The sequence below is a fragment of the Mobula hypostoma genome, chromosome 9, assembly GCF_963921235.1.
Source record: "Mobula hypostoma chromosome 9, sMobHyp1.1, whole genome shotgun sequence".
Classification (NCBI taxonomy): domain Eukaryota; kingdom Metazoa; phylum Chordata; class Chondrichthyes; order Myliobatiformes; family Myliobatidae; genus Mobula; species Mobula hypostoma.
Window position 1 is genome coordinate 63593810 of NC_086105.1, and position 22330 is coordinate 63616139.

At 42.5% G+C, this 22330-nt stretch overlaps 1 protein-coding gene across 1 annotated transcript in view; it reads right to left on the reverse strand.

Annotated features, from left to right (window-relative positions):
- Positions 1-22330, reverse strand: part of tbk1 (TANK-binding kinase 1) — an 81227-nt gene that overhangs the window by 44215 nt on the left and 14682 nt on the right. The window contains exons 3-5 of the mRNA XM_063058412.1: positions 8743-8883; positions 5256-5385; positions 3068-3249 (exon numbers count right to left, since the gene is read on the reverse strand). Coding sequence (XP_062914482.1) covers positions 3068-3249; positions 5256-5385; positions 8743-8883 — 453 coding nt within the window. The remainder of the gene's footprint in view (positions 1-3067; positions 3250-5255; positions 5386-8742; positions 8884-22330) is intronic.

Below are 22330 nucleotides of genomic sequence, written 5' to 3' on the forward strand. Positions count from 1 at the left end.
TTTGGACTCCCCTACCCTGGGGAAAATACTTTCACCGTCCACCTTAGCTAGACCCCTCATTAGTAGAAAGTCACCCCTTACTCTCCTACGTTCCTGGGAATAAAGCCCCAGCCTGGCCAGTCTAGTCCTATAACCCCTCTTGCCCTGGCAATATCCTCAGAAATATCTTCTGCACTCTTTCCAGTTTAACCACATCTTTCCTATAACAGGGCGACCAAAATTGTACACAGTACTCTAAGCGCAGACTCACCAATGACTTGTACAACTGCAACATAATGTCCCTTACTCAGTGCCCTGACTCTGACTGATGAGGGCCAGTATGCTAAACACCTTTCACACCATCCTCTATGCTCGTGATGCCACTTTCAATGAACTCTGCATTAGTACTCCTGGGTCCCTCTGTTCCATTACACTCCCTCGTGCCCTATCTTTCGTAATACAAACCCCACACTGGTTTGACTTTCCAAAGTACATCACCTCACTCTTACCTGTATTGAAACCCATTTGCCACCCCTTGGTCCATTTCCCCAACTGATCAAACCTACAACCACCTTCTTCATTATCAGCAACATCCCCTCAATTGTGTATCATCCACTAACTCACTGAACGAGCCTTGTGCACTTGCATCCAAATCATTTCTGTAAGTACCAAATAACAAGGGTCCCAGCACTGACGCCAGTGAAACAACAAATTTCACAACATTTAGTATACCTGACTGATCTGACCAGAAATGCACTCAATACTCCAGCTGTGGCCTGACCTGTGTTTTGAAAACCTTGCTACTCTAATAACCTGTGCCTGATTAATGAAGACATTACATCCATATGCCCTCTTCACACCCCTATCTACTGGTCCTGACACCTTCAGGGATCATTGGATTTGGACATGAAGGTCACCCTGCTCCTCAATACTCCCTCAAATCCTACCTTTGTATGTTGGTCCTCCCAAAATGCATCATTTTACACTTATCAGGATTAAAGCCCACTTGTTATTGCTCTGTCCACATTAGCAATTCTTTGACTACCCTCCTCACAATCAACATCAAGTTTCATGTCATCTGTGAACTTACTCACTGCACACAGCCTCACCAACCCTTCTCTCTTTTTCCATTCCCTATTCTGGATCCCCTCTCACCTGTCCATCACCTCCCTCTGGTACCCCTCCTCCTTCCCTTTCTCCCATGGTCCACTCTCCTCTCCAATCAGATTCCTTCTTCTTCAGCCCTTTACCTTTTCCACTTATCAAACTCTCAGCTTCTCCCTGTCCCCGCCCACCCACCTTGCCCCTCACCTGGTTTCACCTGCCATCTGCCAACTTGAATTTCCCCTCCCCCCCCACACCTTTTTATTCTGGCATTCCCCCCCGCCCCTCCTTTCCAGTCCTGAAGAAGGGTCTCGGCCAAAACATCGACTGTTTAGTCCTCTCAACAGATGCTGCGTGACCTGATGAGTTCCTCCGGCGGTTTCTGTTTGTTACCACCTCACTGATGCAAAATAAATGGTTGGAGACGATGAACCAAATCGTCAAATTTACCTGCCGACATCCGAAAATATTTGAAGTGCATTTCCTCATCCATGTCTCTCAGTGGCCGGACAAGCACAGAAAGTTCACCCTCCTTCAGTTTCAGTCGCCATTGTTTGAAGTTTGAGTTTCTTCGTGTTGAGATTCAACATGAAGAAACTCAACACAGTGGCATAGAAACCCCAGCGCCAACTAGCGTTTTGGCGGTGAATTGCAGACACACCAACGCACAAGTATAAATGCTCGCAACGGCATAGCCCACTTGCATAGGCTACAGCGTAAGCTAGTACGCACAAGTATAAATCAGCCTTAAGCGTTACATGTGATCCATAAGACACAGCACATTGAAGCCATTCTGCCCATTGATCTTCTCTGCTATTCTATCATGGCTGATTTATTACTCCATTTCAAGAAACATGTTATTGGCTGTAAGGTGCCGGTGTGGAGCCTTTCTTTAAAATGTGTGGTGAAGGGTGGAAAAGGGAGAGACACCCTAGATGAACTGGTGAGAAGCAGAAAGGATTACAGGAAGTTGTTTACCCAAAATTGGACAACTCCGTGCTTATACCATTGGGATATGAGATGGTGTTCCTGATAAGAAACCTAATTCTGATGCCTGACCTTTAGAAATATTAAACATTTGATTTGCATGAATATTATAAAGGAAAAGATTAGCTTTATTTGTCACACACATGTTGAAACATAGAGTCAAATGCGTTGTTTGAACCTATGGCTAACCCAACCTGAAGATATGCTGGGGACAGCCCGCAAGTGTTACCATGCTTCCAGTGACGACCTAACATGTAGGAAACCAGAGAACTCGAGGAAACCCACGCAGTCACAGGAAGAACATTCTCCTTACAGACAGCGGCAGGAATTGAACCCCATAGTAGTGTAATGCCCTGTCATGCTGTAGGCATTTCATATAGCAGTTCTGTAAGAGCGGTCTGTTCTGCTTTCAGCCTGATTGGGTTATTGTTGAAGATAAGGGATGATGAAGAACGGGGGGGGGGGGTGCTTTTTTGGTGAGGGACACTAAGGTTGGGCTTGGGGTTTTTGTTCGGCGGGAGATGAAGAGAGAAGACACTGGAGAGAACAGGTCGTAGGATTCAACCCGGTGCGGGACCAAGATTCAATGAAGCCAGGTACCGAGATCGATTGAGGATCAGTAAATATTGATAAAACGTTGAGCTCCAACTTGCGCACATTTGACTTCAATTAAAATGGACTCTTTTCCTTTTATTTTTCTTTACTAACCCTTTAGTTATGTTAAGATTCATAAATATAATTCATTTAATCGTATGCAGTGTACTGTCTGTTATTTCGCGGCACTAATTTGTAACAGGGTAGTGAATTACACAGCATCCACACAAACCGGGGTTTGGGGTGGGATCAAGCAGTCTCAATCTCATGGGTTTGGCAGAACTGGAGTGTCTTCCCTGGATTTACACAGCCAAGGAAACTATGGGGTTTCAGTAGCATTACGCTAACCTCTACACCACACTGTTGCCCAAATATTTTTAAATGAAAAGTGATGGATTCTTACCAAATACTCCTCCGTTCCATAGAGCGAGACAAACTGCTCATCGTCCTCCAGCACTCGGGCAGCACCAAAGTCAGTGAGCTTGTACACGGACTGCCCGTCCTCCCCAATCACACGCATGATGTTCCCAGGCTTGATGTCCCTGTGCACTATTCCATTCTCTCGCAAATGGTTCATACCGGCCACTGTCGGGTGAGCATCGAGACCCCAGGTTAGAAGCAGTAAGAACGAAGCCGGCAGTCAACACAGTACATCAGTTTAAAGAGGCTCATCTAGGACAGAGATCCTGCAAATGCTGAAAATCTTGTAAGTTTTTATATTCCACACACCCCATCATATAAAAGTAAGCACACATATACCTTCCTCACTACACTGTCTGCCTGTGCTGCTACTTTCAGGGAACGATGGACTTGAAACCAATATGGCAGTTAATCTGATCAACCATTTGGTTAGCCACCCCTTCCCACTCTATCTATTACCTCAGTTACTGCACTGCACCATAAACACCATAATGTTTGTTACAATGTTGTTTGTTAAATATATATTGTTTTATAAACACATACTGTTACTTATATATTTTATTTCACATCTGTGTTTAAGTTCCAAGATAACTTTTTATATAATTATTTATTCTTATAACTGTGAATGCTGCTGCTATTTGTTCCTAGTCGCGCCAACACACTGCAGCAAATTTCTAAAACGTGCAGATGTATACAGTGAATAAAATTGATCCTTGAATCCCAAGGTCCATCTTCATTCCTCACTGTGTACCTCATATCCCTACTTGTCTTCCCAAAAATTAAGGATATAATCAGTTAAGAAAGTGGGGGGGGGGAGGATATAATTAGTTAAGGGGGGGTGAAGGATATAATCAGTTAAGAGAGGGGGTTAACGAGGAAAGCAAGATGGGTAAGGAGGGAATGAAAAGCGAAGGGTAAATAAAAAAAATTGCAGTGATGTGTAGAGAGCAAGTGGTAAAAGGCAGGATAGGGTCTATCAGGGACAGAGCCTCTGGACACACTTCATCCCAAACTCGATTCAGAGGAAAACGGAATTTAAACTCAGAATCTTCTGGTTCGAAACCAGGACACCTTACCAAACGAGCCCCAGTTAATAACACACACAAAATGCTGAAGGAACTCAACAGGTCAGGGAGCACCTGTGGAGGGGATTACAGAGTCAATTTTTCGGGCAGAGACCCTTCATCATTCCTGGCCCGAAACACTGACTGTTTACTCCCCTCCCTAAGAGATTCAGCTTATCTTCTACAAGTTTTTAAAAACAGAACCGATCTCTCTCCACAGTTTCTCCTCAGACAGTGAAAGGAGAACTTCTCTCCTCAAATCCTAACCTCCAGCAAGGTTATACGAACCCAGGGTAAATTATAATCCTGAATAAATTAAACAATTTCACACATTTTAGGAATAAAGCTTTGTGAAACTCTGACAAGTTTCTGGGAAGCAGAAATTTTTTAATCAATCAAAGAAATGATAACAAACCATAAGAGACACAGACTGAGTGCACAGGCACTTTGTCCCAGGGCAGAAATAGCTAATACAAGGAGAAATCATTTTAAGGTAATTGGAGGAAAGTATAGGGGAGATGTCAGAGGAAGATTTTTTTTAAAAAGCAGCGGTGAGTGTGTGGAATACACTGCCACACGCTGCCAGCAGTGGTGGTTGAGGCAGATACATTAGGGACATTTAAGAAACTCTTAGATAGGCACATGGCTGATAGAAAAATGGAGGGCTGTGTGGGGGGGGGGAGGTTAGATTGATCTTGGTGTAGATGGTCAGGATGACATTGTGGGCTGAAGGCCTGCACTGTGCTGCAATTATTTTAAAGTCTGACATTCAGAAAAAAAATTGATACATATAAAATGCACGAGGTATATATTTTGCATAGACAGTTAAAGTCTACAGCGAGACAAATACACAACAGTTCAGCTGGTTCAGTAATCATACGTCGTCAGTTCAGAAAAGAGAGGGATTTAACAGTGGACTTGTAATGAAATACCAAGACAAATGAAAAGTAAACATTGCCATTTGTCAGGGATGAGACAAAGAGGGCCAATATAACCTTCCAAATCTTATTTTGCAAAAATAATTTTTATGTTCTTTCCAGATGCAAGAATCAGTTTAGTAATTTAAGCTTTCATTTAAGATAGATAGTCAAAGCTTCGAGAACGTACCCACATCTCGCAATACAATCAAGAACTCCGATTCTGGCAGACCAAATGCATTCCCCGTCTCTTCCAGAACAGTGTACAGGCTTCCACAAGAGCAAAACTCCATAACAAGCACCTTGTTCCTAGTGGCATTCTGCACAAGGAAGTACAAGAACATTTCACAGCCAATATGTTAGCCCATTTAGTCCTATAACAAAATCCTTCCACACTTGTACGGTCAACAGAATCTCAGAGCTCGTTGGAAAATAGCCACTGGTAGTTAAACATCTGGATCAAAACCCCAAGGGGCCACAATACAATTATCCCAGGAATGAAAGGGTTAACATGATGAGCATTTGATGGCTCTGGGCATGTACTCATTGGAGTTTAGAAGAATGAAGGGGGGTATTTCACTGAAACCTATTGAATGTTTAAAGTCCTCGATAAAGTGATGTTCCTACGGTAGGGGAGTCTAAGACCACAGGACACAGCCTCGGAGGGACCTCCATCTAGTAAGGAGATGAGGAGGAATTTCTTTAGCCAGAGAGTGGTGAATCTGATGCCACAGGTAGCTGTGGAGGCCAAGCCATTGGGTATATTTAAAGAAGAGGTTGATAGGTTATTGATTAGTCAGGATGTCAAAGATTATGGAGAGAAGGCAGAAAGATTGGGACCGAGAGGGAGATGGATCGGCTGTGATGAAACAGCAGAGCAGACTCAATGGCCCAGATTGCCTAATTCTGCTCCTATATCTTATGATCTTACAATACCTCTCAGCAATCAATATCAGATTGTGACGTGGATTCAGGAATGAAGTCTTACATACAAGAGAGAAGCTCTTGTATACAAGCTGCTAAGCCCACGTGTCACACAGTTCAAAGTGCAGAGCAGAAACAAGGCAGCAGTAACAGTATCAACTCACGGGAGGGTCACTAAAATAAAACTGACAATCAATCATAATAATGGAAATATTTGAGTAGATGGAGGTGGGTTTAAGGAACATAAGAATGCAAAACAGAGAGAAAGAGACAAAACAACACATACAACACTGGAGGAACTCAAAAGGTCAGGCAGCAGTCATGGAAGTTAATAAACATATTTCAGGCTGAGACCCTTCAGCGGGATGCAAAGGAAGGGGGAAAATGTCGGAATACGAAGCTGTGGGTGGGGGAGGAGTACAAGCTAGCTCGAAGGTGATAGGTGAAGCCAGATCGGTGGGGGAGGGGGGAAATTGAAGTAAGAAGCTACTGTGTACATACATCTACTGATGCTTCTGGACACATCTTCAGGTGGAAAAGGAAAAGGGCTGAGGAAGAAGGAATCTGATAGGAGAAGAGAGTGGACCATGGGAGAAAGGGAAAGAGGACGAACACCAGGGGGAGGTGATAGGCAGGTGAGGAGATGAGGCAAGAAGGGGAGGGGAGAGAAGGGGAAGGTGGAAGGAGGAGAGTGGCAGAAGGAGAAAGGCAGAGAGAGAGGGAAGAGGGAGAGGGAAGGGGAGAGGGGAGAGGGAAGGGGAGAGGGGAGAGGGAAGGGGAGAGAGGAGGGGAAGGGGGAGAGAGGAGGGGAAGGGGGAGAGAGGAGGGGAAGGGGGAGAGAGGAGGGGAAGGGGAGAGAGGAGGGGAAGGGGGAGAGAGGAGAGGAAGGGGAAGGCAGAGGGGAGGGATATTAAGGACAGAATTCCAGAGCTTGGAGGATTGGAAGTTGAAGGTGCATCCACTGGTGAAGTAAACTCAGAATGATAAAAATGCCACAGTGAGAGGAGTACTCAATGGGAGAGACACAGGAGCAGAGGCACCATGATAGCATAGTGGCTAGCGCGATGCTATTATAGCCCAGGGCGTTCCAGAGTTCAGAGTTCAGAGTTCAACTCCAGCACCACTCTGTAAGGAGTCTCTGTACGTCCTCCCCTTGGTATGCGTGGGTTTTCTCCGGGGGCTCTGGTTTCCCCCCACAGGCCAAAGACATACCGGGTGGGTTAACCGGTCATTGTAAATTGTCCCATGATTAGGTTAGGGCTAATCGGATTTGTCGGGTGTTGCTGAGGCAGCATGGCTCGAAGGGCCGGAAGGGCCTCTCTGTGCTGTGTCACTAAATAAATAAATGAATTAGGCCATTCAGCCCATCGAGTCTGCTCCGCCATTCCATCATGGTTGGTTTATTATCTCTCTGTACCCTATTTTCTCCTGCCTTCTCCCTGTAACCTTTGACGCCCTTACTAATCAAGTGAACTAATGAGAAGGGTACACAATGGAGGAGTGGCAGCTTAGCTGTCTTAACATGGGGAGGCCATTTGGCCCAGTGGGTATATGCTAGCTTTGAAAGAGCAATCCGATCGGTCCCATTCCCTGCAATTTTCTCTCTCGCACAACATGCCCATCAACCCACTCTGATTATTTTTAGAATCAGAATCAGGTTTATTATCAGTGGCGTACATTATGAAATTTGTTCTTTAGTGTATTACATAAAATATTCTATAAATTATAAGAAAAAAACCTGTAAATAAAAATGATGCAGTGCAAAAAGAGAGCAAACTAGTGAGGTAGTGTTCATGGTTTCGTTGTCTGTTCAGAAATCTGGTGGTGGAGGGGAAGAGGCTGTTCCCAAAACACTGTGTGCGCGTCTTCAGGCTCCCGTACCTCCTCCCTGATGGTAGCAGTGAGAAGAGGGCATGTCCTGGATGGTGATGGATACCACCTTTCTCTTTTGCCTCTTGTTGTAACTAAGGGCAAGACAGAGTGGCCAGTGAACATGGCAGCACGTGGCTGAGATGGGGGAGGAAACCCTGTGGAAAGCATGCAGATTCCCGGTCCCCAGGTGCCGACAGCTGAGGTGATGCACTGGGCTAAGGGCCGAAGGAGCTCAGAGGGACTGGGTGAGGCAGGAAGGGATCACAACAGGCACAATAATTTTAACAATGAGGTGATGAGGTGATGCTTTAGCAGGATCCAGTGTAGTACAGCACAAACAGGATTCTGGCAAAACTTCGCGGACATAACAGTTCTTCTGACCACTACTGTGGAGTTTATTCTACTTAGTGACACAGTTCGGAGATGGCCCGTCAAGCCACACTGTCCCAGCAACCCCCAACAAACCCAATTAACCCTAACCTAACCACGATGACCAAACAATCTACCCGATACGTCTTTGGACAGTGAGACAGTGGAAGAGTGGAAGGAAACCACAGCAAACAGGGACAAACCCACTCCTTCCTTCCACAGGGAGGACGTACAGAGACTCCTCATGCTAGAATTGAACTCCGAACTCTGAAACACCCCCCACTGTAATAGCGTTGCGCTAGCCGCTACGCGATCGTGATGCCCACAGAAAACCAAAGTTTAAGCAATGAATAATGTAGATGTGGTAAATCCACAACAAAACTCGAGTGTCAACTGTACATAATTCATTTCTGTATACATTTAATAATGCTTTAAAATATTACAGGTGGGAATTTTAAAGTCAGAGCAGCGTTAAAGTTGATCCTTTGATCAATACTACATGATCGCCATACCTCCTCTTCTACAGCAAAGAGTTGTACAATGTTCTCGTGGTTCAGCTTCCGAAGGATTTCAAACTCCCGCATCTGAACTTCAATTGGCCGCAGGTAGCTAATGTTGTTAAACACTTTGACGGCATACAGGTCACCAGTTTTCTGTGGAAAGTTACCCGATACTGAATGTTACAAGGTGTCAGAGCAAGACGTACACCCTGCAAAGTCCTGTGACTTACACGAGCCTGTGTGACCGTTGTCGAACATCAGGAAAATGCAGTCACAGTAACGTTACTGACAACTTTGTAAGTCTTTCTTTCTTTATTAATCTTTTTATTGATTTTAAAAAAGCATAAATACAATCAAGAGGAGAATTAGTTCAAATATATAAATCAGTAACAATATAAACCAAGATTAAGATAGACATTGTCAAAATCATAGGTATCGTTAAACTAGCATAACATGTGTAATTTTTTTAAAAAATGAAAATAACAACTCTCCTCTTACCAGTTTATGAAGAGAAAGGAAAAAAATATTGGGTTTTAAATGAAAAGAAAAAAAACCCACTACATTATAAATAAACAAAACAAAAAAAAGGGGACTGGGCAGTCCATTTTGAGGATACAACCAAAAAAGAAAGACTTTCTGATCAAATCTAAAACTTCGAAAAAAAAATTGGAAGTATAATAAATCAAATTAAATGAAAATACTGAATAAAAGGTCGCCATATTTGCTCAAATTTAAAGGATCTATCATATGTCCGACTTCTTATTTTCTCTAAACTTAAGCAGGACGTAATGGAGGAGAGCCAATAAAAGACCATAGGTGGATTAGGATCCTTCCCCTTCAATAAAATGGCTCTCCTAGCCAGTAAGGTCAATAAGTCTATCATACGTTGAGCGGAAAGAGGAGTATTTCCTGCTTCCGATGGGATAATCCCAAAAATTGCCATAAGCAAATTAGGTTGTAGATCCAGATCCAAGACTTTTGATAGTGTTTTAAAAACATCTCTCCAAAAATTATCTAGCTTTATACAAGACCAATACATATGAGTTAAAATGGCCACCTCAATGTCACATCTGTCACAAATAGGATTGATATTGGAAAAAATACGCACCAGTTTATGCTTTGACATTTGGGCCCGATGCACTACCTTGAACTGTATCAAGGAATGAGGTGCACAAATAGATGAGTTATTAACCGAATGAAAAATTTTACTCCTTTGATTATCTGAAAATGACTCCTTAAGTTCCAATTCCCAAGCACGTTTAATTTTATCGTTAGATATCATTCGTAAACTCAATAACCGTTTATAGATTATAGCTATCAACCCTTTTTGAAATGATTTAAACTGAAAAAGAACATCTATCATATTAGGTGGAAAAGCAGAAGGGTAATTTGGTAACAAACCACGTAAAAAATTCCTAATTTGTAAATATCTAAAAAGGTGTAGATAAATCATATTTACCTGTTAACTGAGAAAAAGACATTAAACATTCCCCTAAAAACAAATCTGAAAAAGTTGTTATTCCCTTGGTTTTCCAAATTAAAAAGGCCTTATCCAAAATTGATGGTTTAAAAAAAATTGAGATAGATATTACTAGAGAGAATAAAATTATTTAACTCAAAAAATCTACGAAACTGAAACCAAATTCTTAATGTATGTTTAATAATGGGATTAAATTCTTGTCTGCTAATCTTAGAAAAGATCCTAAAGGGATTGGACAGGCTAGATGCAGGAAGATTGTTCCCGATGTTGGGGAAGTCCAGAACGAGGGGTCACAGTTTGAGGATAGAGGGGAAGCCTTTTAGGACCGAGATTAGGAAAAACTTCTTCACACAGAGAGTGGTGAATCTGTGGAATTCTCTGCCACAGGAAACAGTTGAGGCCAGTTCATTGGCTATGTTTAAGAGGGAGTTAGATATGGCCCTTGTAGCTACAGGGGTCAGGGGGTATGGAAGGAAGGCTGGGGCGGGGTTCTGAGTTGGATGATCAGCCATGATCATAATAAATGGCGGTGCAGGCTCAAAGGGCCGAATGGCCTACTCCTGCACCTATTTTCTATGTTTCTATGTAAAACAAAAAGGGAAGAGAAACTCCCAGTAAGGAGGCCAAAGAGAATCCTTTCACCGAGTTTTCCTCTAAATCCAACCACGAAGGACATTCATGTGTATCTGAATAGTGAATCCAAAAAGTAATACAGTATATCGAATATTAATTGCCCAATAGTACATTCCAAAGTTTGGCAAAGCCATACCACCATCCTTTTTTAATTTCTGCAATACGGGTTTACTCAATCTAGGATTTTTATTGTTCCAAATATAAGATAAAATTATAGAATCTATTCTGTCGAAGAACTTTTTAGGAACAAAAGAAGGAACTGCCTGAAATATATATAAAAATTTCGGCAAAACTATCATTTTAATAGCATTAATTCGACCTATTAATGATAATGTCATAGGCGACCATTTAGAAAGCAATTGTTTGGTGTAGCCAATTCATGACAAAAATATGTATAGAGATCCTTAGAATTTTTAGTAATTTTAATACCAAGACAGGTAAAGTAATTTTTAGCAGTAGTAAAAGGTACTTGATGATTTGGATCCGAGTAATTATTAATAGGAAATAACTCACTTTTATGTAAATTTAATTTATACCCAGAGAAACTACTGAATTCAGAAAATATTGATAACATAGAAGGAATAGATTTCCTAGGATCTGAAATATAAACTAACAGGTCATCTGCATATTACGAAACCTTGTGTATTTTGTCCCCTCTCTTAATACCCTGATCAGTATTAGAACCTCTAAAAGCAACAGCAAGGGGTTCTAAGGCCAAGGTAAATAATAGGGGAAGGGCTAAGAGGATATCCCTGTCGAATACTCTTATATAATCTAAAATAGGGAGATAACCGCAGCCATAGGAGAGTGATAGATCAAGTTAAACCAGGAAATAAATCCTGGGCCAAGATTAAATCTTTCCAAAACTTTGAATAAGACCACTCCACCCTATCAAAAGCTTTCTCCGCATCAAGAGAAATAACACATTCAGATTCTTTAGATGGAGAAGTGTGAATAATATTTAATAATCTTCAAATGTTAAAATGTGAATATCTAATTTTAATAAATCCAGTTTGGTCATTGGAAATAACAGTAGGTAAAATACTCTCAAGTCTATTAGCCAAAATCTTACAGAGAATTTAAGAATCCACATTCAATAAAGAAATTGGTCTATAAGAAGCACATTCAGATAAATCTTTATCTTTTTTTGGAATTAAAAATATTGAAGCTTCATAGAAAGTTTTCAGAAGAGTCCCAGAGGATATAAAATCAGAGAAAATTTGAGATAAATGAGGTATATCAGTAACAGTCTTATAAGATTCCACTGTATATCCATTAGCTGATTGGAGAGAGGATGTAGCCCTTGCTATTTCCCCTTGTTTAATAGGCGTATCTAATGTATTCATGTCTTGAATAGAAATTTTAGGCATATTCAATTTTTGCAAAAAACTATTCATAAAAGTAATATTGTCTGAAAATTCAGATTTATAAAGATTAGCGTAGAAATCCATAAATATGTTATTAATTTCATAAGGATCTACCGTTGCAGTTCTATCAGGTCTTCGTATTTTCAGAATCTGTCTTCTAGCCATACTTGCTTTTAACTGACTAGCTAATAATTTGCCTGATTTGTCTCCATGTATATAAAATTGGCTTTTGGATTTAAAAAGTTGCTGTTCAATGGGAAAAGTCAAAAGCATATCATGCAGTGCTTGGAGTTCCACCCTTTCCTTAAAGAGATCTTCATTAGGCATTACTGAATAGAGTTTATCTATTTCTTTAATCCTATTACTAGTATGTTACCTGGGTTTCATCCCCTAAGTCATAGAGAAAGGTTGAACAAGTTGGGTCTTTATTCTTTGGAGCGTAGAAGGTTGAGGGGGAACTCGATAGAGGTATTTAAAATTATGAGGGGGCCAGATAGAGTTGACATGAATAGGCTTTTTCCATTGAAAGTAGGGGAGATTCAAACAACAGGACATGAGTTGAGAGTTAAAGGGCAAAAGTTTAGGTGTAACATGAGGGGAACTTCTTTACTCAGAGAGTGGTAGCTGTGTGGAACGAGCTTCCAGCAGAAGTGGTTGAAGCAGGTTCGATGTTGTCATTTAAAGTTAAATTGGATAGGTATATGGGCAGGAAAGGAATGGAGGGTTATGGGCTGAGTGCAGGTCGGTGGGACTAGGTGATGGTAAGAGTTCAGCACGGACTAGAAGGGCCGAGATGGCCTGTTTCCGCGCTGTAATTGTTATATGGTTATTAGTGATCAGCAAAAGTTCTGCCTTGGTTTTCCTTCTTGAACCTACTGAATATGAAATTATCTGTCCCCTAAGAAAAGATTTCATTATATCCCAAATAACCAAATTTGACATTCCCTCAGTTGTATTCAATTCAAAAAATAGAGAAATTTGTTCTTTAATAAAATTTACAAAAGTTGAATCTTGCAACAATGAAATATTAAATCTCCACTGAGGTATGTGAATATTATCAGAGAGTTCCAAGGTTAGTTTCATAGGTGCATGATCTGACAACGCAATCACATCATAGGTACACTCAACAACAGAGGGCACCAATCGCGTATCCAAGAAAAAATAACCAATTCTTGAATATTTATGGTATACATGTGAAAGAAAAAGAAAAATCTTTTTCTTTAGGAAATTTAAATCTCCAAATATCGACCAGACTGCATTCTAATAAAAAAGAATTAATACAAGTCGCAGCTTTATTAGGAAATGACAGATTGATGGACGATCTGTCAATCGGGTTGAGCCCACAGTTAAAGTCACTGCCCATAATCAACTTATATTCATTTAAATTCGGCAATACAGAAAACAGCTACTTAAAAAATTCAGGGCTATCTATATTAGGTGCATATACACATACCAAAGCCACCTTTTGACCACACAACGAACCAGTAACAATTAAATATCTTCCAATTAAATCAGTAACAGTATTAAAATGAACAAAAGGGATTTTAGAATTAATAAAAATAGATAGTCCTCTTATTTTATTTACTGATAAAGAATGAAATAAGGGTCCCTTCCAAAATTTAATTCAGCGATTTTCATCGTCTACAGATGTGTGTCTCCCCGCGCAAAAATAATAACTGCATGAAGTGTTTTTAATTTCTTAAAAATCTTTCCGCACTTAATAGGTTGGTTCATACCATTTAAATTCCAAGATATTATATTGATTTTATTAAGATCCATATTTAAAATTTAATTTAAAAATTTTATAAAGTAATCTAACGTGTAGGCGCAGCCTAAATCGGAAGAAAGGGCAAAGCTTGACTCGATCAGAAAGAAAAGCAAGATGATTGACAAAGAAAAACCCCCTCAGGACTACCCAGTCAAACAAAAACTAATCTTATGGACCCACCCACCTCCCCCAAAAGCCCAAAAATCGTCCAATAGGCAAACGACATGCTAATCTATTAACAACACACATAAAGGTTGCTGGTGAACGCAGCAGGCCAAGCAGCATCTGTAGGAAGAGGTGCAGCCGACGTTTCAGGCCGAGACCCTTCGTCAGGACTAACTGAAGGAAGAGTGAGTAAGGGATTTGAAAATTGGAGGGGGAGGGGGAGATCCAAAATGATAGGAGAAGACAGGAGGGGGAGGGATGGAGCCAAGAGCTGGACAGGTGATAGGCAAAAGGGGATACGAGAGGATCATGGGACAGGAGGTCCGGGAAGAAAGACAAGGGGGGGGGACCCAGAGGATGGGCAAGAGGTATATTCAGAGGGACAGAGGGAGAAAAAGGAGAGTGAGAGAAAGAATGTGTGCATAAAAATGAGTAACAGATGGGGTACGAGGGGGAGGTGGGGCCTTAGCGGAAGTTAGAGAAGTCAATGTTCATGCCATTAGGTTGGAGGCTACCCAGACGGAATATAAGGTGTTGTTCCTCCAACCTGAGTGTGGCTTCATCTTTACAGTAGAGGAGGCCGTGGATAGACATATCAGAATGGGAATGGGATGTGTAATTAAAATGTGTGGCCACTGGGGGATCCTGCTTTCTCTGGCAGACAGAGCGTAGATGTTCAGCAAAGCGGTCTCCCAGTCTGCGTCGTGTCTCGCCAATATATAAAAGGCCACATCGGGAGCACCGGACGCAGTATATCACCCTAGCCGACTCACAGGTGAAGTGTTGCCTCACCTGGAAGGACTGTTTGGGGCCCTGAATGGTGGTAAGGGAGGAAGTGTAAGGGCATGTGTAGCACTTGTTCCGCTTACACAGATAAGTGCCAGGAGGGAGATTAGTGGGGAGGGATGGGGGGGACGAATGGACAAGGGAGTTGTGTAGGGAGCGATCCCTGCGGAATGCAGAGAGAGGCGGGGAGGGAACGATGTGCTTGGTGGTGGGATCCTGTTGGAGGTGGCGGAAGTTACGGAGAATAATATGTTGGACCCGGAGGCTGGTGGGGTGGTAGGTGAGGACCAGGGGAACCCTATTCCTAGTGGGGTGGCGGGAGGATGGAGTGAGAGCAGATGTACGTGAAATGGGGGAGATGTGTTTAAGAGCAGAGTTGATAGTGGAGGAAGGGAAGCCCCTTTCTTTAAAAAAGGAAGACATCTCCCTCGTCCTAGAATGAAAAGCCTCATCCTGAGAGCAGATGCGGCGGAGATGGAGAAATTGCAAGACGGGGATGACATTTTTGCAAGAGACAGGGTGAGAAGAGGAATAGTCCAGATAGCTGTGAGAGTCAGTAGGCTTATAGTAGACATCAGTGGATAAGCTGTCTCCAGAGACAGAGACAGAAAGATCTAGAAAGGGGAGGGAGGTGTCGGAAATGGACCAGGTAAACTTGAGGGCAGGGTGAAAGTTGGAGGCAAAGTTAATAAAGTCAACGAGTTCTGCATGCATGCAGGAAGCAGTGCCAATGCAGTCGTCGATGTAGCTAAGGAAAAGTGGGGGACAGATACCAGAATAGGCACAGAACATAGATTGTTCCACAAACCCAACAAAAAGGCAGGCATAGCTAGGACCCATACGGGTGCCCATAGCTACACCTTTAGTTTGGAGGAAGTGGGAGGAGCCAAAGGAGAAATTATTAAGAGTAAGGACTAATTCCGCTAGACGGAGCAGAGTGGTGGTAGAGGGGAACTGATTAGGTCTGGAATCCAAAAAGAAGCATAAAGCTTTGAGACCTTCCTGATGGGGGATGGAAGTATATAAGGACTGGACATCCATGGTGAAAATAAAGCGGTGGGGGCCAGGGAACTTAAAATCATCGAAAAGTTTAAGAGCGTGAGAAGTGTCACGAACATAGGTCGGAAGGGATTGAACAAGGGGTGATAAAACAGTGTCGAGGTATGCAGAAATGAGTTCGGTGGGGCAGGAGCAAGCTGAGACAATAGGTCGGCCAGGACAGGCAGGTTTGTGGATCTTGGGTAGGAGGTAGAAACGGGAAGTGCGGGGTGTGGGAACTATAAGGTTGGTAGCAGTGGATGGGAGATCCCCTGAGCGGATAAAGTCGGTGATGGTGTGGGAGACAATGGCCTGGTGCTGAACAAATATGCTCTGTCCGCCAGAGAAAGCAGGATCTCCCAGTGGCCACACATTTTAATTCCACATCCCATTCCCATTCTGACATGTCTATCCATGGCCTCCTCTACAGTAAAGATGAAGCCACACTCAGGTTGGAAGAACAACACCTTATATTCCATCTGGGTAGCCTCCAACCTGATGGCATGAACATCGACTTCTCTAACTTCCGCTAAGGCCCCACCTCCCCCTCGTACCCCATCTGTTACTCATTTTTATGCACACATTCTTTCTCTCATGCTCCTTTTTCTCCCTCTGTCCCTCTGAATATACCTCTTGCCCATCCTCTGGGTCCCCCCCCCCTTGTCTTTCTTCCCGGACCTCCTGTCCCATGATCCTCTCGTATCCTCTTTTGCCTATCACCTGTCCAGCTTTTGGCTCTATCCCTCCCCCTCCTGTCTTCTCCTATCATTTTGGATCTCCCCCTCCAACTTTCAAATCCCTTACTCACTCTTCCTTCAGTTAGTCCTGACAAAGGGTCTCGGCCTGAAACGTCGACTGCACCTCTTCCTACAGATGCTGCTTGGCCTGCTGCGTTCACCAGCAACTTTGATGTGTGTTGCTTGAATTTCCAGCATCTGCAGAATTCCTGTTGTTATGCTAATCTATTGATCCTTAACCCGTCTCCAGTTGGCAGCTCCATTTACAAAGTAAAAAGTTACCACCACCAAAAAGACATAACAAAGAATACATAAATTAAACAAATTCCAAATATTTTCATATTATGTCTGACAGTAGTTAAGACCGAATTAACGATGGTCATCTTAAATCCATTTAATACACGCAGCCATATACTCAAAAAAAGATAAATCCCATCAACTAATATATACTACAATTATTAAAGACTTACAAATCAAAGAAAAAATAACTAAATATATATATGTGAAATTCAGAACTACATTAACTGTTAAAGCAAACAACAGATCTAAGTAAGTTAACCAAGTCTGTATCTGAACATCCGTAAAATGAGGAGCGGACTTTCATCAATGGTGTTGCAAACCACTCCCAGCTGAGGATCAACCTTTCAAATTGCTTATGAAGTGGACTTAAACTCTTTTATAAATTTCCAACCATCTTCTGGAGAGTCAATCCATTTTGGATGAGCATTGGCATCCGTTAGTCTTGTAAGACCATGGATCTGCGCCTGGAAAGTCTTCACTCTCCAGGGTGCAGGCCTGGGCAAGGTTGTATGGAAGACCAGCAGTTGCCCATGCTGCAAGTCTCCCCTCTCCATGACACCGATGTTATCCAAGGGAAGGGCATTAGGACCCATACAGCTTGGCACCAGTGTTGTTGTAGAGCATTGTGTGATTAAGTGCCTTGCTCAAAGACACAACACGCTGCCTTGGCTGGGGCTCGAACTCACGACCAATAGATCGCTAGTCGAATGCCTTAACCACTTGGGTGGAGTAATCATCAGACGTGCTGGGTAATGCAGTGACAAGTGACAGCTCATTTAAAAAAATTCCGCCATCACTTCCCGAAATTTAATTCCTTCGGCATAAATCTCTGAGGCAAAATCTTCCACTATACGAATCTTAACTTCACTATAGATTAGCTTATCCCTTTTCCTTGCATTCCGAAGAATAGCTTCTTTGGTTGTAAAATAATGTAAACAGAGAATTACAGGACATGGTTTAATTTCGGCTGATGGTTTAAAACGCTGAATTCGGTAGGCTCTGTCCAATATCGAACAGGCTTCGAGAATGTCACTAAAAAGTGAATATAAAATGTTCGAAAAAAACTTTAGTAGCTCACCGGTTTCTGTATTTTCAGGCAAACCCAGTATACGTAGATTCATCCTGTGATTTCTGCTTTCCAAATAATCATTTTCTTCTTAATTCTTGATAATTCCAAAGTATTCTCATTAATCTTCTTTTCCATAAAAGACATCTTCAAATCCTGTTCCTTAATAGATTGATCCATTAATTTAAATTCCCTTTCAATTCTGTGAGTACTCTGCTTAAGCGCCTGATATCGACCTTCCAAATTCTTCAAAGACTTCTGAATAACAATGATGGTTTTTCCAAACAATTCATTGGCTTTTGTCAATTTATCTATTTTGGTATCTGGCATACTGATCTTCGCATTAATATCTTCTATTAAAGAAAGCATTCTTTCTGAAATAGAAACTTCCTCTGATTTCTCTGTTTGTTGCGGCTCAGATACAGTTTTGCCACTCCGTAATTCAGTTCCAGCCATCGTAATTAAGTCATAAAATCCTTCAGCAAATATAATAAATCTTCAAACTTGAACCGGATCTAGCAGTGGAAAGTAAGTTGTGAAAGACGGAGCTGAGACAAAAAAACGTCTTACTCCATACGCTACCAAGTGGAGACTCACTTCGGAAGTCAATCTGCTGGGAATTTTCCTCCCCCATGTGGTGATAAGAGAGGAAACATCCTTGGACTGAACTCAGGGAGAACTCCACACTCCTCTGAGTAGTACCACAGCAGCAGAATTAGGCCATTCAGCCCATTGAATCTGTCTGCCACTCCATTTCAACTGATTTATTATCCTTCTCAACTCCATTCTCCTCTCTTCTCCCCGTAACATTTGATGCCCTGTCAACCTGTCAATCTCTGCTTTTAATATACCCAATGACTTGGCCTCCACAACAGGCTGTGCCCTCTGGTCCTAGACTCCCCATCAGATCTTTAAACACTAGGAAAACCTCTGGAACAAGCAGACTCACAACTCAGTTAAGTTTTATTGAGTCATACCGTGAACACTACCTCGCTATCCCTCTTTCGCACTATTTGTTTTTATTCTGATGTACAGTCATTTGATATGCCTGCACCCTACTGTTCCACAAATTTCATGACTTATGTCAGTGACAATAAATCTGATTGTGATTCTTTTTTTCCAGGGAACAGGAACCAACAAACTATAGGGCTCAAGGTGAATGGGGAAAGATTTCAAAGGGCCCTGAAGGAACAACTTGTTCACCTATACAGAACAGGATGCTCTGGATATGGAATGAGCACCAGAGAAAGTGACTGAGTCAGAGCTGAGAACGTTTAAAAAGGTACATAGACAGGTGGGTAAAGTTCAAAGGAAATCTGGACCCCTTATCCAAGAGAGGAGATGTGGGCATCAGAGAGGGTCCAGAGGTTCATCAGAACGATTCCAGGAATGAAAGGGTCAATGTATGAGGATTCTGGGCCTGTACTTACTGGAGTTTAGAAGAACGAGGGGGGGGTCTCATGGAAACCCGTCCAATATTGAAAGCCTAGACAGAGTGGATGTGGAGAGGATGCTTCCAATAGAAGGGGAGTTCAGAACCAGAGGGCACAGCGTTACAACAGAGATGATGGATTTCTTTAGCCAGAGAGTGGCGAATCTGTGGAATTCATTGCCACAGGTGGCTATGAAGGCCCAGTCACTGGGTATACTTAAAGTGAGGTCCTCAGGCTCCTGTTCAGTCAGGGCATCAAAGGTTACAGAGAGAAGGCAGGAGAACTGGGTTGAGGGGAAAAATAAATCTGCCATGACGGAATGACAGAGCAGACTCGATGGGCCAAATGACCCAATTCTGCTCCTATGTCTTATGGTCTAAATTTATTATCAAAGTATGTATACCATTTACAACCCTGAGGCCACGTCCACACTAGACCGGATAATTTTGAAAACGCTGGTTTCGCGTAAAAACGATAGGCGTCCACATCAGACGTTTTTGAAAATACCTCCGTCCACATTAAAACGGGCATTTGGGCGAATCTCCTCCTACTGGGCATGTGCAGGACACATCTACAGAAAACAAGCGAAGAGGAAACGGTATACTTGGTGCGTGTTTGTCAGTTACAGACTAGAAAAACTTAAAAAGGAAATTGCCAAATGACAGACAGCTGTTGGCTCTCACGCAGGAGGACTTAAAACTAAAAAAAACAAATACTGGAGCGTACGGAGCAACTGACAGGGAGTTTACGGACAGTATGACCCGACTGACGACGAACCTTGAAAAACTGACTAACTCTGTTGCAAAGGGATTTGCAATGATGAGGAATATGATGCCCACCCCCCCAGTACGTTTCACTGCCACAATACCAGCCTCACAGCCACTACAATAGCTACACATATGGACACACAGACCCCCAGGTGGCCCCACCGACATCTTCCCCACTCCCACAGAGGGGTCACTCTGGAAACATTTCCTACAGCCATAGTCTCTTCACCGATGAAAGGGACGACAGGTACAACTAAATGCAATAAGGCTTGTTACGGGGCAAAAATGAAATTTGCTTTTACCTCATTTGTTTGCCCTTACTTTTGCCATGTCTTTCCATATTATTTTGCTGTATTTAACATGTGCAATAAAACGAGTTACTGGGTAAAAGTGATTTTATTTTTACCTAAGTAAAAGTGAAACTTACAATTGTCCTTTTCTGGCCTTAACATTTTCACGTCTATGCCAAACATAAGCTACTACTTAAAAATGACATTTTAGAAGTAGTGACAATGGCATCTATTGAATGTTTGCACAAGCAATACATTAATAAAGCACCTTGTTAAATGTATAAAACATGTCTGCATCAGTGTTATCTTGTATCTCCATACAATGTTGCATTAGGCCGTTACACAACTATCATCAGATATTATTGTTGTGGTGTCGGAGGTTGCGTTCAAGAAAACAATGAAATGCTGCGTTGCCACCACCATCTGTTCCAGAATGTCATGACAGCGTTTTTAAAAAGCTCCAGTTACCCCATACACACTGCACCGCCCAATCGGCGTTGTAATGTGTACAGGATAACCGGAGGTTTTAAAAAACCTGTCGTCCCTGTCATCGGTGAACAGACTATGGCTGTAGGAAATGTTTCCAGGGTGACCCCTCTGTGGGAGTGGGGAAGATGCTGGTGGGGCCACCCAGGGGTCTGTGTGTCCATATGTGTAGCTATTGTAGTGGCTGTGAAGCTGGTATTGTGGCAGTGAAAAGTACCGGGGGGGGGGGCATCATATTCCTCATCATTGCAAATCCCTCTGTAACAGAGTTAGTTGGTTTTTCAATGTTTGTCGTCAGCTGGGTCATACTGTCTGTGAACTCCCTGTCGGTTGCCACCATACGCTCCAATATTTGTTTTTTTAGTTTTAAGTCCTCCTGCGCGAGAGCCAACAGCTGTACATCATTTGGCAATTTCCTTTTTAAGTTTTTCTAGTCTGTAACTGGACAAACGCGCACCAAGTATACCGTTTCCTCTTCGCTTGTTTTCTGTAGATGTGTCCTGCGCATGCCCAGTAGGAGATTCGCCCAAATTCCCGTTTTAATGTGGACGGAGATATTTTCAAAAACGCCTGGTGTGGACGCCTGGTGTGGACGTTTTTATGCTGAACTGGAGTGTTCAAAATTATCCGGTCTAGTGTAGATTTAGCCTGAGATTCGCCTTCTTGTAGGCAGTCACAGGAAAAGAAAGGAACACAATAGATCCATGAAAAACCACGCATTAACAAAGGCCAGCAAGCATCCATTGTGCACAAAAAGGGCAAACTGACTTCTGGGGTCGAGTATGGAGTGAGACGGTGCGTGTGAGTGTGGCTCCTGATTTTTATTGAAAATCTACCTGTTTATCTTTGCCATATGCTCGAGATAACTGAATATTTACCATTGTGAACAACGCGGGACATAGCTGGACATTGAAATGGCAAGTAGAATGTACCTTCGAAGTAAAACTGGGGAAAAAGATAGCGAAGCCTCGAGCAAGAAGGCGGATGTTACAGTAATGGCGTCGTTGCATGCTGCTGGACCTGGACCCGGACCTGCACCACCCGATGACTTGGAGAGGCTTCCTTTAGTACTTATTACTGACATGACACAAGCGGTGCATTCTGCCTTAAAAAGAGAACTTGAAGATGCTTTATCACCAGTGACTGCTACCATGGAACAAATTATGTCTGCTTACGAGTCACACGACGAACGCATTCGTGGGATTGAAGACGGCCTGAATGATTACAGTGACCGACTGGTGAGCGCCAAAGCCGCCATTGCAGTGTTGCAGAGCGAAAACGCAG